This window comes from Uranotaenia lowii, chromosome 1 (genome assembly GCF_029784155.1).
Source record: "Uranotaenia lowii strain MFRU-FL chromosome 1, ASM2978415v1, whole genome shotgun sequence".
Lineage (NCBI taxonomy): Eukaryota > Metazoa > Arthropoda > Insecta > Diptera > Culicidae > Uranotaenia > Uranotaenia lowii.
Genome location: NC_073691.1, coordinates 155965975 through 155982301, shown reverse-complemented (window position 1 = coordinate 155982301; position 16327 = coordinate 155965975). Strand labels below are relative to the sequence as shown.

The window sequence follows — 16327 nt, the reverse complement described above, 5'->3', positions numbered from 1 at the left end:
CCATTTCTTGCTAGAAATTCCAGGGATATTGGGCGCTCTGATCGAAAATCAAAATTTGAGGTTATGGCTGAGGCCAATTTTTTGCCAATACTATCTGTTATTTGTTATTTGTTTATTTTCATCAACAGATCACATATTGATCCAAATGATAGGTTAAAAATTAAAGACAAACTACAATTACACGGAATTTACCCTATACTATACTTAAAGCACTAAGGATTCTTCTTCGGAATAATTCCCTCGAAACGTCAAAATCAAAATGGTCGGAGAAGCGGTTAAACGTCCTTATTGCACCAATTAGCGCTGTATTAGCTCCGTAGTTATTCTGTCGGAGAGGAGCAAATAGCTGAAGATTACGATTCCTCAAGCCACGGGATCGCACGCTGAGTTGGAGTGCTTCTAGCAGTGCTGGGCAGTCGATTCTAGACGAAAGCAGATCGGCAACAATAGAGGCCCGTGTTGCGGTCCGGCGGGCCTGCAGCGTGTCGATGTCGATAAGGCGGCAGCGGCTTTCGTAGCTGGGGAGTCGGAATGGGTCTTGCCAGTTCAGGTTCCGGAGAGCGAAGCGCAAAAAACGCCTCTGGATGGCCTCGATACGCTCCGAGCCATTTTGGTAGTAGGGGCACCATACAGCCGAGGCATATTCGAGGGACGATCGAACCAAGCTGCAGTAAAGACTCTTGAGGCAATAAATATCCTTAAAGCACAGACAAACAGACGGGACACTCGATTTTCGTTTTTCGCAAACCTGTTCCGAAGCTAGGCAATGTCGCCACAAGAGTGCACTAGAATCACTGAGAAGCAAATCTAAGTTTTCATCATGGTAGCTGTGTAATAGTGGTAATAATATTTCCATCACCATGGTACTTATAGAATGTTTATTTTCGTTTGTTTTTATCCAACGAAACTTGGATTCCTGCTTTGGGAAATTTTTTTTTAATTCTCAACGTTAATAAATTAATCGCAACGAACAGCTGAAATGATCGGACTAGGAGGTACGTCAGTCAGAGGCTCATTTGATCGGTGTGTAAAACTCATTGACTTCATGCAGGACCGAGCTTTTAACAGCCAGTGCATTTGTTTTTTAGGAATAATTTCCCTGAAAGTTGTTTGGATGAGTTGGTCGTATACCGTTTCGCGGCCGATGCATTTTTTTACATAAGAAATGGGAACCCGACGTAGCTGGAGAAATCACTTAATTATTCGAAGGAAGTCTGTCAAACTGTAAGCCTTTATTAATCGTTAATTCAGGGCCGACTTTCGATATCTGTTCCGGAGCTGATGCGTCACCGAAGACTATTTACGATTGGGATCCGCCGGCAACGGTTGCCCTGACCAAGGGTACATGCCTCCAGAGACTACGGCGGACCCGGTCGGAAAAGCAGACGGTCATATGGAACGGTTCAAATCCGACGTCACATTCCCACAACGCTATTGTCATTCGACCCGAATCGTACAGACAGATCAATTACTAGGACCACATTTTCAAACGAGAAACAAGGCCGATACCCGAAACAACCTTCCTTCATCCTTCTCCCATCAATGAAGTTGGGATAAAAAGTAAAAATTATAAAAAAAAAATCCAAATACAAAATCATCACAATGAATCTCGAAAACCGTTAAGAAATGTTCGAGGAAGCAAATTTATGATGCGCCAAATATTATTTACACATGAAAGATATTTGAAAGGAAAGTTTAACCTCTAAAATTACTATTGAGTATTGAAAAGTAAGGCTAAAAAGTTTAATTCCAACGAAAACCTGAGTACTTGACAAATTTTAATCCTGTCAAAATGAGACCTATAATTTATCCTTCAAAAAGCACCAAAAGTAAAATGAAATACATGAAATCAAAACGAGTTTTTTTTGAATGATAGTTGCATTTCAAACACAATGTTTTATCACAATTCAATCCGAAGCAGATCCATTTGATCCATTTTCATCAGTTTCGGCTGGAGGAATGTTCGATGGTTTGATCGTCGACTCGAACTATTTTGAAACCAAATATGTATTATCTATCAATGGGATTCACTCACACTCAAAGACGATAAAGCTGTGAATTTCCATTATATGACTCTGCAAAATAAAATTGAGATTTGAATATTTTAAATTACGCTACGGCAGTGATTAAAATCAATCCGGTTCAAGAGACTCTGGCTGTAAAGGATGAAGTTCCGGTTTCCTCTCCTTGTACTGTGCAGCTGCTTTTAATGAAGTTTCTGATATTCCCGGTTTCAACTAACTAGCGAGAACTTGCACTAGCACTAGTAAGGATCACTTTGCACTCTTTCTCGAATACAGTTGTGCAGGTTCTTGTTCCCTGATCTTCAATGAAATGGGATGTCTCGATCACATTCGTAGAAATCTAATTAAGAAGAAAATTGACAAAATCTCAGTCTTAAGAAAAAAATGTTTGTTTACTATTTTTCACATTACAATATCTTAGGCTGCCTCGATCCTTTTATTTTAGATAATGCTGATTGGTAGGCAACACCGACACCAGATGGCAATGTAATCTCTTGCGAAAATTTGTTAGATTTTTCTTCTAAGTGTCCTGTCTGTTTGTCTGTGCTTAAAGTCTTTTGTCATGCGGAATAAAAGACCCAGGCATCTGGAAGCTTTATCGACGATGTAGTTTGTGTGGATCTTGAAATCCAGCCGTTCGTCCAGGATCACACCAAGGTCTTTCATATGCTCAACCCGTGCAATTGCCTCATGTCCAAGAAAATAATCAGCCGATAGCGGTAGCCGCTTGCGTGAAAACGAAATTACCGTACATTTGTTGCGATTTAAGGGAAGGCAATTGACATCACACCAGGCGGCGAAGATGTTAAACTGGCTCTGTAATACGTTGACATCTTCGGGGCTGTTGATGGATTGAAACAATTTCAAGTCGTCGGCATACGCCAGTTTTGGTCCATCGAGAAGCAACAGCACGTCGTTGAAGTAGATCAGGAATATGATGGGTCCTAGGTGGCTCCCTTGAGGTACTCCAGAAGAGGCACGGAATTGATCGGAAAATGATTCACCTGATCGTACAATAAGTTTCCGTCCTACCAGGTAGCTATGGAACCATTCCAGTAAAGAGCCGCAGATACCGATACGATCTAGTTTGGCTATGGCTATTTTGTGGTTTACCTTGTCGAAAGCTGCGGTCAGGTCGGTGTAGATTACGTCGGTTTGAGATCCCATGGCAAAACTGTCTTGCACGGAAGATGTGAACGTCAACAGGTTTGTTGTCGTAGAGCGTTTGGGCATGAATCCATGTTGTTCGTTAGAGAAATAAAAATTGCAATACGAGAAAAATGGATCTAGTACAACCAGCTCAAACAGTTTGGCGATCGCACAAAGGGCAGAAATACCGCGATAATTGTTAACGTTCCTCCTGTCACCTTTTTTGTAGACCGGAAACATGTAAGCCTCTTTCCAGATGGAAGGGAACGTGGATTCCGTGAGCGATGATTGGAAGATTCGTTTTATAGGAGTCAGCATATGTGATATATAGCGTTTTAGAAAAGTCGCCGGAATGCCATCCGGACCTGCAGAAACACTGGATTTCAGCTTAGCAGTCGCCTTCAGGATGGTATCGTCATCGATTACGATGTGATGAAAGGAAGTGCTCTGACGTGGGACGTTACTAGCCGCCATAGTCAACTGCTCCGTGGATATTGAACCAGAATCAAAAGTATTACGGAATTTGTCAGCGAAGAGGTTACAAATATCAAGGTCTGAGGTCGCCGACTTGTCTTCCAAAAACATGTAGGACGGTAAGCCCGATTCTTTCCGTTGGTCCTTAATGTACTGCCAAAACGATTTGGGTCTAGTTTTAAAACCACGCTGAATCCGGATAAGATAGCCCTGGTAACAACGCGTGCTTACTTTTTTATAAGCTGCGTTAAGTTTGCGATACTGGTTTTTGGCGTGGAGAGACTTGTGCCTCAAGTAGTAGCGGAGGGCTTTGTTCTTGAGTGCTTTCATTTGTCGCAACTCTTTCGTGACCCAGGGAGCACGTAGGTCAGAGGCTGCTGAGCGTTTTGGTACGTGACGATCGATGATGTAGTTGATGATATGGGAGAACTTCATAGCAGCGGCGTTTGGATCGGAAGATTCGAGCTCAGAATTCCAGTCGATGGCGTCAAGCGTTTGTGAAATAGCGACAAAATCGGCGTTCTTGAAATCGAGAAAAAAGGATGCCGGCTTCTTGATAGGAGTCACAACTTCAGAGATTTCAAGCGAAAGCAGCAGTGCCGGGTGGTGAGGAACAAGCTTAACCAGAGGCGCAGGAGCCAGTTCAATCGTAGCCAATTGGGATCCGTCGTTAACAAAACAGAGATCGAGCAAGCGACCATTCTCATTCTCGACGCTGTTAATTTGTCGGAGAGTTGCTGTGCTGAGTGAGTCGAGGATCAAACTAGAGGGCGTAGTAAATGAAGATCTCGCTGGATCAGCAAACAAAAAACCGCACTGGGAGAAACACCATTTAAGTCCGGGCAAGTTGAAGTCGCCAATAATAAGAATGTCGTCCTCGGGAACAGTAAGGGAACACAACCGGGAAAGGCCGCGGGAAAACGACTCTGCGAAGACCGCGCTTCTGACTCGTTGCGTCCCGGTGAAGAAGCCAGAGAAGAGGCGAGGAATTGGTGATGTTCGTGGAAGTGAACACGACAGCTGTTGGAAAGTTCGGATGACGAGAAACTCGAGAGTCTTATGCGGTTGCTTGTCGAGGCTAAAGAAGACTCGTTGTCCATTCTCGGTAAACCGTAGGTAGAGGCGTTCAGTGAATTGGTGCCACACGAGGAGTTGAACTGCCAGGAGTCTCCATGGATGGCGCAACTGGTGAGAAAGTGACAGCAGGAGTTAAAGGGTTTTTTGAACCAAAATCCTCGAATTCTCGGAATAATATTCCAGCAGGCCAAGTCTTTGGGGAAAGCGCAGTGTCTTTCAACTTAGGATCCACCCCAACTTTGAAAGAAATTGATCTGAGCGTGGAAACATCAACATCCTTTCGAACTAGGGCATGAACTTCAGCTGATTCGCATTGGAGACATTCCATTACGAACTCTTCGATATCTTTGGCCGTAACACTATTTTGCAATCGAGCCAGATAGATCCAAAACTTTCTTTCGCGAGGAGCAACCGTCGCAATAGTTTTTACGGTAGTTTTTCTCCTAGTACCCACACAGGGGGCTACAGTTGGGTTTTCAACTCGGCGCCTCTTGTTCGAGGGAGTGGCTAGCCTAGGTCAGGCAGCAGGGACGCGAGGAGAAGGGTTGATGTTAGGGCGAACGTTTAGAATTTTATCAAGCTTCGAGTTGGTCGCAGCAATTTCAGACTTCATATCAGCAACTAACGAAGCCTGGCTCTTCCGCATGTCCGCAATAAGAGTTTCATAGCTGTCCAAAGATCGACGAAAAGCAGCATTTTTTAGAAGTTTGCAACATTCGTCACAAACCCAGAGCAGATTTCTGTTGTCAGCCTTCGACTTGAGGTGCGACGAAAGCAACCCCGCACACTTTAAGTGAAACGCCAGGCTGCAAAGGCCCTGACAAAGAATGCTGTCGGAGTCGCTCGTAGGTTTAGCGCATTTATCGCAGGCCATATCGCTTGATGACATTTGCGTCAAAACTCAATAATTGTACAGTGCACAAAAAAAAATCGAGTTGCACTAAACTGATTTGAACACAGTTCCTCGTCTGTTTGAAACAGTATCTGTGCCACGTTCAGAGCGGGATCGGATCAAAACAAAACGAAAAACAACCGCAAATGATACGGATTTCGATCGGGGTAATCGCGGCTCGAGAACGACGGATCGGTTGGCTATCGTCCGTATATATACCCTTATAGGATTCGGGATGAATAAACCTACTTGGTTTAAAAGCCCTGAGAAAAAAGAATAAAAAAAAACCCTTATAGGATTCCCGAATACAAAAATACTGTAACCAAACAGTTACTATAAAAGTTATAAAACTATTTCAAACAGCGTAAAAAAACTTTTAGAAAACGATAACTGACATCGTAAAAAAAATTCCACTAATTGTGAAATCCAAAGCGACGGTCTGTTGAATATGGCGTTAAGTTATGTTACTGTTAAAAACTGTTAAAACATTTGTATGGAAGAACTGTTTTGCAAAAGGTTGAGATAACGTCCAAACAACGCTCGTGGAAAACGTATTCTCGTTATCAAACTGTTTTCGTTACAGTTTTTTTAAAGTTCTCTTGTAACCGAACACTCAGAAATGAATAAAATATAAAAATCATTTCTTTTTATTTATCCTGGAATTATGGCGCGAATATTTTTTTCAGTCCCTAAAAAATACGTATTGCGATATTATTTTTTATGCATTGGAAATATTTCTCCACATTTTCCGCATTAAATTTGGAACGTGAAACATTTCAACCTGTCATTTCGGTGTGCTTTTCTTTCTTATGTTTGTCGTTTGGTATTTTGTTTTCATTGGTAATAATGAAACATCCGCAAACAATCACCTGTTTCGAACTAGTTGGTGCTTCAAAATGAGAAAAATTGAGGACCGCATCAGCAACATGACCGTTAACCGGATAGGAACAACTGTGTCGATGCACTGCCGAGGTCACATGGTCAGTTTTTTATAGGTAAATCTGCTTATTACTCCTATATTATATGATAGCGGAGATTATGTCCTGCACAGTTGATCATTGAGATGACGTTAAACCGGAGGAAATAATCCAGTAGGACATCATCAGCATAACTCCAAACCTGTCGTCATTGAAATAATAATTTCCCTTCGAAGTTCGACCATATTAATTATAAAAAAACAGTTTCAAAAACCTGTTTTTTTTTCCTTTCTCAGATCTAAAAGCATCGAAGTGACTACCGAGAACAGTTTTCATTTTAATCAACTGTGGATTTCTATTCATTTGCTATTGTGGAACTTGCTACGGTAAGTACCACTATCATAAATAAATTCGATGTTGAAGCTAATAGATATTTTCAATTTCAGGAACGACAACACCGAATTCAATGCTCGATTTGGTTGAAAAGGTGGAATAGCCCTGAATTGTGCCCTGAGTTTACAAATACGCCGAAAAACTTTTATTTTTATTTAGTTATGTTTGTGATACTTTTAAATTTACAATAAAATGAAAAATTTTCAAATATTTGAAATAAAAAATAGAATTGAATTGAAAATAATCCTGAAGTGCAACCACCAATTTAAATTTCGTTCCATTTACCACCACCAGATGTCACTGTCGTAGATATTTCTCAAATTTTTAATAACCGAGATATTTCTCGACGAGAAATATTTCAGTTATTACACGCCGAGAAATAACTCAGTGAGTGGGCACGGTAAAACGTGAAAATACATGAAAAATAATAATTTTATATTTTTTTCATTTCTGAGTGAACATTTCCAGTAATAGGTATAACACGATTCTACAAAACGTTTCTTCCGCAGTTATGCCTACGTTGAATGGAATCATACGGGAATATGGCACGCACACATGTGCAATTTTTTAGTTTTATGGATTTAAGGAGATATCATTTATATTTAGATGAGTTTAATTAATATTCATCCTCGATGAAAAATGCGGTATTCATTATAAAAAACGGAAACTAGAATACTGAATTTCATTTAGCTATGAATGTAATTAATAAGTTGTTTACTGTTTACTGAAAATGGTAAATGGTGCGGACTTTGCAATTAACCGGAATTTAATTTACCGGACTATATCATTTACCGGATTTTCTTTGATATCGTTTTATGAATTTCCTGTAAATGGAATTCCAGTACCTAATATACAATCGTATACTTAAAAATAATACTTAAAAATTGAATACTAATATTATCAATCAATATATTTGACGTAAAATGGATTTCTATCAATCGATATTTAAGGGAAACTTTGAATTAGATATATTTAATTGCACCAACATGAACTTGAATGTTGCTTTTTATTGATTGAATATTCCTTAATGTAAGTGTTTTGTATAGATACTTTCATAAATTTGTACTGATGTTTTTGAAAAACCATCTGGCATCTCTGACCTGCATCTCGTAAATTTTTGACGTGGGTGACATAAACCATGGACGCTTTACGGTTCAAGATCATTTTAACCTATTTTAACGATTATTGAAAAATTGAAGTAAATCGTTCATACCTTTCATTCACTTTTCCAGATACCATCACTTTTTCAAATGTACCTTCTTGTTTCGTTCTTAGGGCATCCGCAGCAATCGCGAGCAAAGTGAAAATGCTCACGAGTTTAATCACTTCCATACCGCACCGGGGGTTAGTATGAAGGTGAGCAAAATAGGGCCGATGCCGTCGGGACCGACGAAATCACCAAATTTGCTCACTAGAAAGGGGCGAGAGCAAACATGCACTGAAAAAAATTCTACCGTTTTGAGCAGAATTAAACAAACTATGTCGCAGCGTGTAGATGTTTGTTGATATTTATTTTAAGAAAAAACTGTATCAGATTAAAATTGTGGATGGTTTTTTTTGGAATTACCAGTTAAATTTGCAATTTCGTTACATTTTTTCGGGTTTTTCCAAGAATTGAACGAGAAAGTGTACATGCTGGTTCTGATGGTGAGTTATTTATTTTGTATTTTATACTGTTTTGGAATTTTTTCTATCTATGAATTTTGATAACATTTTTTCCTTTCTCACTCAATTTCAGATAAACAAACTTGAAGCATCGTAATTTGTGACCAAAAATGGTCACTCGGAGTTTCTCGGAGTAATAATAATCGAGACCAGTGCGCTGTGCAGGATTTTTGTATCCAACCGGCCAATATGGGTGGCATTCCAGTACTGTCCCTACCGATTCGGCTTTCGAAACGAGGTCTCTCAATAAGTTTGCAACTAATGGGACCCAGTTTTTCGGAGCAGCAACTATTTCAATCAGCACGTTGGATAGAAAAAGAAGTTGAAGATTTTTTAGAGAAGTATGATTTTAATATAAATATAATAAACAAATAAAGTTGAATTGTTTAGTTTGTTGAATTTTGTTTTTCGGGTGTTAGGGTGTGTTTCGGGGGTGTTAAGAAATAAAAGTGCCCGGCGTTTTGAAAGCAAAATCGAGCTTAATTCGAAAATATATTCTTATCTGAACTTATTCTTATCTGAATTTATTTTATTCAATCAAGTCGTCCTACAATGCAATAAGTTTTTAATCACAATCCAGCAAACGGGTGACACGGAATTGGAAACACCGTAAGGGAAACTCAACGCTTTACCGAAAGGATCAATGTTGAATCGGTCGCCGAAAACAACCACCACCGGTTGAAAGCGGTGTCCTATAGATATGATGACGAGGCCAAGCGAAGCAAACATCCTGCTCGGAAGTTCTTGCTGCATCCGTCATCGGACCCGATTACTGGTGTTCAAAGTTGCTTGGCCTTGCTGCTGCTGTACGGCATGTTCAACCAGGATGTAGACTTTGACGTCACGATACGGATAGCAGCTATCCCGTCAAATAACTGCCAACACCCCCAGGCCCTTTTAAGACCAACATTCATTAAAATTTCAGCAAAAAACTGACGACTCCGAAAATTTACTCGGTACGTATTAATTTAAGATTAAGATTTTCTTCAAAAGTTTTCTCAGTGCAATGCCAAATTTAAAAATAATTATGCTACCGCCCGGTGCGCAAAAGAGTGAGTATCCCAAAACCGGTCCGCTGAAATGAGCAAAACCGGGCCGCGTATACTCACTTATTGGTGCGTTTGCTCTAAGAGCAAAGTAAAGTCTTATCTAAAAGCTACACAGAAAAAAAATCTGAATCCTTAACAACACTGAAATTGGAAATCTTTAATGTTACATGACATAGAACGCGATTTATTAATGTAAATTTACAGACTAAAACAAGATTGAATCCTTAACAGCACTGAATTCTAATGGCATAAATATTACTTGACACGGAACGCGATTATTTGATGGAAATTCACATCACATATGATGTAAATAAAAAGAAGCATCACATATGATGGAATTTTCAGTGCGAATTGAATATTACACGTCTTTGATATTTTACATGTCTTTCAAATTCCACACGCCTGTAGATGTTTACAGGCGTGTAATATTCAACTCGCACTGAAAATTCCGTCATATGTGATGTTTTTTTTATTTACATCATATGTGATGTAATTTTACAACTTTTTTCTGGTCACACAGAATTCTTAACAGCACTGAGAGAGAAATTTCTTAAAATTACACGACATGGAATGTTATAGGACATTGAATTAATATTCAATGAATATTTTAAAACACTGAACGCGTTAATGTCATGTAAAAATACAGACTGTCAAAAACAGGCACACACAAATGTCAACAAAGTGTTAAGTCAAGTCGTGCACCATATATAATATTTTATTGAAGCAGTTTTTCCGCGAGTGAGTTTATCGATCTTGCTGGTTGCTGGAGATCTTTGATGCGGATCTGGAAGTGGCTCCACGTTATTAAATTTAGGATCCGGTACTTCGGGGAAGAAAAGAAAAGTATGGATGTAACTCCTAAAGACAAACAAAATTTGTGAGATAAAAAATTTTGCCGTTTAATAAAATGAATTATATTAATTATAGAAAGATTTTATTTTTTATTAGGAAATGAGAAAATTCCATTATTGAATCATATTAACGATAAATTAAATAAAACAAATTCCAATTGGAAAGTTTTTATTCCAGTATTCAGTGATTTTAAAATTTACATCATTTTGATTTTACACGTTGCAAAATTTTACATCACTTTTATTTTACACGTTGCAAAATTTTACTGGCGTGTAATTTCCAAATAGCACTGAAAATTCCGTCATATATGATGCTTCTTTTTATTTACATCACATGTGATGTGATTTTACAGATTTTTTTCGTTGTGTGTACGTTTACAGAAAAAGTCACCTTTTCTAGAGCCGTAGATGTTTCGTTTAGACTGTTTGAGATATAGTTTTTTAGTATGCGGGACCTTACACGCAACCAAATTTAGAATTTTTTTCTACGGGAATTTCCACGTAACCTAAGCTTTTACTACATCCTATTGATTCTACGTGTGTCCTGTAGTGAAAACGTTGGTTTCACTTAAAACACTCATGAAATTCACGTAAAGTCTAAGTGGATGACTTACTGCTTCAGATTAATTTTTCTTGAACGTGTAGTTAAAAGAATGCGTGAATTCTTATAAGAAAACCGCAAAGGTCATCAAACAGCTGACTTGTTTATATTTACTTCCGGGTAAGTTCGAACAAAAAATCCCAGCACCGGTAAAATTACAAATAAGGTGTTTTTTGTTCACCTCAGGCCGATGACACAGTGAGTGCGATGCGAACCGGCGAATGCGATTTAATGCGGCGAACCACATTTGATGAAAATGTATGTGAATCGCTTAAACCTCACATACTCAACGCGACGAAGCAGATGTCAATTTGTTCCGCCGCTCGAGTTCGCATTGGCCGCGTTCGCCAATTCGCATCGCATCGCTCTTAGGGGCCGTTCAGATACCACGTGGACAGAAAAATGAGATTTTTGACCCCCTCCTCCCCCTCCGTGGACAAGCGTGGACATTTGCCAAACCCCTACCCCCCCTCTCCGGATGTCCACGTGGACAGATTTGAAATAGTTTTTTTTTATATACAAATAATTTGACAGTTAGAAAACACCATGGTGAACTTTTTGCCTTTTTGTTATAGAAATGGCTGATTTTGAAAAAAACCGAATAAGAATTTCCTGATATAAATTTTGCTTAAAAATTTTAAATTTCTTAATTATCATATTTATCACTTGCCTTCAAGTAGCTACTAATTGTTTAAACTTAAATTGGAAAGTTTTGCCATTTGTAGATTTTGATTGAAACGTCTTTATATTTATTCACCTTTAGAAAATATTTTGAAAGTAAATATGTCCACGTGGACATGACCCAAACCCCGACCCCCCCTCTCCGTGGACAAGCGTGGACATTTCCATACCCCCCTCCTCCCCTTAAGTTGTCCACGTGGTATGTGAACGGCCCCTTACTATGTCATCGGCCTGAGGTGAAAAAAACACATTATTTGTAATTTTACCGGTACAGGTGCTAGGATTTTTTTTCGAACTTACCCGCAAGTATATAAACAAGTCAGCTGTTTGAGGACCTTTGCGAAGGCAAACTAGTTTCGCTTGAAAAACGCACGGAGTCGCCCTGAGAAGAAAGTCATTTTTGGTAGAAGTTCACCAATACTCTCAATGTTATTGTCAAAACAATAAACAGCTGTTTGTGGCTGGAAGCAAAACAGTTGAAATAATGAACGGAAAAAATATTATTGCCCCGATTTTGAACCTCTCAGCCAAGCAAAATCGTACTATCTGCTGTTCAGTGCAATCCGGACACGGAAAAAGACAATCCGGATGTGAAGAACCAAGTGAAGAAATCCAGAAGGAAAAACAAAATGACAGCTGTTGTTGTTGTTGTTGTTGTAGTTTGAGTGATTATGGCTTGAGGAACTATGCCTCATATCCGCCAACTAGCTTAGTTGTTATGCTTTTGTAACGACTTTTCGTTACACATCCAAATGTGCCATTTGAAGAAACTTGAGAATGTTTTTTAGTTCATCCTCCTTAATATGTCTGTTCAATCAACTCTAGTCGAAACGGGTCGAAACAAGTAGAAATGGATTGACAGTTGATCACCTGTCTCTTTCCAATTGACTTCGACCGATTTCTACCAAGTCGAAACTAATCCTGCTGCCGAGCTGGATTGGTTTCGACTAGTTTCAACTCGCTCCATTGAACAACGACCTGACTTGTTTCGACCAAAACATTGGCTCGTTGAACATCTATCAGTTGACAGAAACCAGTTGAAACCGATTTTTACTAACGATTGAACGAAGCTAATAATTCCATTATTTGGCTGGAGTAGTTGTGGTAGGGTTTTATAGTTATCCCAATCGAAGTGATTGCGTACGTGGGTGTACTTAACGCATTCAAATAACGAATGAGTAGTAGTCTCCGGTTTATCGCAAAGCTCACATTTTTCTGATTGCTCTATTTTCATTATACCGAGCCAGTATTTAGAAAAATCATGTCCTGCTAATATTCGATTTAATAATCTTATTTGTTGGCCATCTAGCTTGGAGAACCAAAACCATGGTTTCAAGGGGAAATTTTCGAAAAGTTCGTAGAATTTTTTTCCTTTATTGTTCAATTGTACCAAACTTTTATACCATTCGTTTGTTTTTACTTCCAGTTGTTTTTTGTAATTTCGTGCTACGTCATTCCAGCACAGTTTGTTTACTAGAATGGCATTACTCTCAACTCCTTGTTTTGCCAATAGATCTGCTTGCTCATTTCCATATATACCCACATGGCTAGGGATCCATTGCAGCACGGCTCCAGTATCCATGAGATCTTGACAAATTTCTCCGGTTAGTTCATCCCAGTCTTTGAGTTCCACGTGAGATTCCAACAGCCAACACGCCGATTGTGAGTCTGTTAGAATTACTGTTCGCATACGTTCTAGCTTGGTAAGTTCCTTAAGAGCACATCGAATCGCGAGTAGTTCAGCTGTCATAATGCTTGTTGGCTGATCCAGTCTGAGGCTTATTCGTATGTTACTTTCCTCTTCATAGACTCCTACTCCACAACCTTGGTTTGTCTTGGAGGCGTCTGTGAATATTTTCCTCCACAGGCAATATTCGTTTCGTAAGTACTCCAGTCCCATTTGTCGAATAGTTTCATTAGCCATGTTTTTCTTATTGATAGGCATCCCTTCTATGTGATGGCGTATATCTACTTGCGCATTCTGGGCATGATAAGGTCCGTAAACCCTTTGGACTTCTTCGATATTATCTAAGTATAGCCTTTCTAAGAATGTGTAGTACTTATTATCTAGGCGGTTTTCTTTGTCGAGTTGTATTAATTGTTTGTATACTACATCCTTTCTTCGGAAATGTAAAGAGATTCTTTTTTTTGTGGTTTGGTACCTTTTTAACTTAAGTGGTTCCTCATTCGAAAGGGCTGCTAAGGTGTTTATGGGTGTTGTTTTAGAGCAACCTGTGGCTATTCTTTGGCACTGACGGTGGGTCACTTCCAATAATTCTTGGTTTGAGAAACTGGTGTCTGCATATACTGTGCTAGCATATGAAAGATAGTTCCCATAGAGAGCTTTATTGAAAAGAATCATTACTTTCGGTGTGGCTCCTTTTTTAATACTTCCAATGATCTTCAACATGCTTTGCCTCTCTTTTATTTTCTCTTTCATTGTCCTTACGTGAATACCAAAGTTAAGATTATGATCAATGAGTATTCCCAGATATTTGTAAAACCTTACATTTTCTATGTTTACACCTTTAGCTGATAATTTCAAGTCAATGTGTCTTCTTTGAAATATTATAGCTTTCGTCTTGTTCAGGTTCAGTTGGAGGTCCATCATTCTGCTACAATCCATGAAATACTCAATCACTCGTTGTGATTTCTGAATAGCTTCGTTTTGACTATCAGCAAATATTATTTTTACAAAGTCGTCTGCAAATTGTACTGTAACAACATCTGTTTCAACTTCTGCGGAATGCAAAGAAGCGGTATAAATGTTAAACAAGGTCGGTGAAAGGACATCTCCTTGCGGTAAACCTTGTGAAATAGTTGTGTAAGTAGGACCTTGTTCAGTTTGTATTATCAATTTCCTGTTGTTTAAGAAGTTATAAATCCACGTGCAAACATCCTTATCAAAATCCAGCTCGGTCATTTTTGTAATCAATTTATTCACATTTACGTGATTGAATGCGTTTGTGAAGTCAAAGAAAACTGCTATGCATACTTTTCCTTGTCTTCTACCTTCTTTGATATGATTAGTCACAAATTCCAGGCAGTCTTCGGTAGATCTTTGCTTCCTAAATCCTAAAGAAAGATCTGGTAAAATTTGTTTACTCTGCAGATGATCTTGAATGCGACGTAGGATGATAGAATTGATAGATTTCACTATTGTTGGTAAACAAGCTATCGGTCGATAGTTAGCTACATTGCTTAGGTCCCTACCTGGTTTGGGAATCGGGACTATACGGATTTCTTTCAGGTAGTCTGGTAATAACCCCTTTTCTAGGTACTTGTTAAGTTCGCTAACTATCTTCAGCTTAGTTTCTGTGTTTAGAGTCTTGAGCATTTCGTAAGTTAAACGATCGGTGCCCGGTGCTGAGGTTTTCTTCTTTTTGTTAATTATTTGGTTCCATTCTTCTAACAGAATTCTGTTTTGGGGTGTTATAGGTGTCGAGTTTTCTTGTATCTGGCTTATATCAACAGTCGGTCCAAACTCGACGACCTCACCGAAAGTTCCAAGGCAGCAGGTCTCAAAGTCAATGTCGGAAAGACCAAGTCGATGGAGATCAACACAGGAAATCCCTCCAGTTTCATGGTAGCTGGGCAACAAGTTGAGAAAGTGGAGTGCTTCCAATATCTTGGTAGCCAGATTACGCCTGATGGTGGTACCAGAAAAGACATCGAAACACGGATCAGAAAGGCCCGATTTGCGTTTGCGAGTCTCCGAAACATCTGGCGGTCACGCCAGATCTCTCTACGAACAAAAATCCGATTCTTCAACTCAAACGTCAAATCCGTATTGCTGTACGGGTGCGAAACTTGGTGCACATATGCGGTAACGACGCGAAAACTGCAAGTATTTGTAAACCGCTGCCTGCGGAATATCATCCGCGCTTGGTGGCCTGGCAACTGGATCTCGAATGAGGAACTACATCGCCGGTGTCATCAAAGGGCGCTAGAAATCGAGATTCGGGAACGTAAGTGGAGATGGATTGGGCACACGCTGCGAAGAGATGAAAACGAGATTTGCAGAGAGGCGCTAGATTGGAATCCAGAAGGTCATCGAAGAAGAGGCAGACCCAGAAATTCGTGGCGGCGAAGCCTAGCCGCTGAAATCCGAACTGTCGACGAGAATCTTGACTGGGACCAGGTGAAGACGCTGGCTCCGGATCGTCAACAGTGGAGGTCTTTTACCACGGCCCTATGCACCGGAGGATCGGCGCGGGATCATTAAGTAAGTAAGTAAGTCCAAAATTGATTCTGAGGAATTGTTCTGCGTTTTCTTTAGAAATTAGGATTTTATTATTTTTGGGTTTATTCGTTTCATTGTACTTGAGTCGTCGTACTAACAACCAGTTGGCTTTAGTATTTCGTGGATCGATGTCTTTTGTAATTTCAGAAAGCTTTTCCTTCATAAATTCTTTTTTTTGACGAAGAAACTTAGCGTCAGCCTTTTTCATTTGTATAAGGTTCGTTTCATTTGAAACCATATTGAATTGTCTTCTTGCTTTTTGTTTCTCTTTGTAGAGAACAGTAAGCTGGTCGCACCAATAATATTTAGGT

The 16327-nt window shown here is 39.4% G+C and overlaps 1 protein-coding gene and 2 long non-coding RNA genes across 3 annotated transcripts; 2 read left to right on the top strand and 1 right to left on the bottom strand.

Moving 5' to 3' along the window:
* Nucleotides 1–1907: 1907 nt before the first annotated feature.
* Nucleotides 1908–4747, bottom strand: LOC129738058 (uncharacterized). The gene is made up of 3 exons (XM_055729238.1): nucleotides 4596–4747; nucleotides 3321–4362; nucleotides 1908–1988 (listed from the first exon to the last, which is right to left on the bottom strand). Exons 1-3 carry the CDS (start codon nucleotides 4745–4747, stop codon nucleotides 1908–1910), a joined length of 1275 nt encoding a protein of 424 aa, XP_055585213.1.
* Nucleotides 4748–6473: 1726 nt separating this feature from the next.
* LOC129750725 (uncharacterized) lies at nucleotides 6474–7097 on the top strand. Its single transcript, XR_008738472.1, has 3 exons — nucleotides 6474–6611; nucleotides 6830–6919; nucleotides 6980–7097. It is a non-coding gene; the product is annotated as an uncharacterized LOC129750725 (long non-coding RNA).
* Nucleotides 7098–8121: 1024 nt separating this feature from the next.
* On the top strand, nucleotides 8122–8990 carry LOC129738728 (uncharacterized). Its single transcript, XR_008735619.1, has 2 exons — nucleotides 8122–8573; nucleotides 8665–8990. It is a non-coding gene; the product is annotated as an uncharacterized LOC129738728 (long non-coding RNA).
* Nucleotides 8991–16327: the final 7337 nt, after the last annotated feature.

Bases quoted from the DNA above. Each gene is read 5' to 3' on its own strand.
- LOC129738058 (XM_055729238.1), bottom strand. From the start codon at position 4,747: ATGGACAACGAGTCTTCTTTAGCCTCGACAAGCAACCGCATAAGACTC. The intron at 4,363-4,595 runs GTCAGAAGCGCG...ACAAATTAACAG, and splicing joins TCTTCACCGGGACGCAACGA to CGTCGAGAATGAGAATGGTC. The intron at 1,989-3,320 runs GTTGTACTAGAT...GTTTCAAAATAG, and splicing joins TCGCCAAACTGTTTGAGCTG to TTCGAGTCGACGATCAAACC.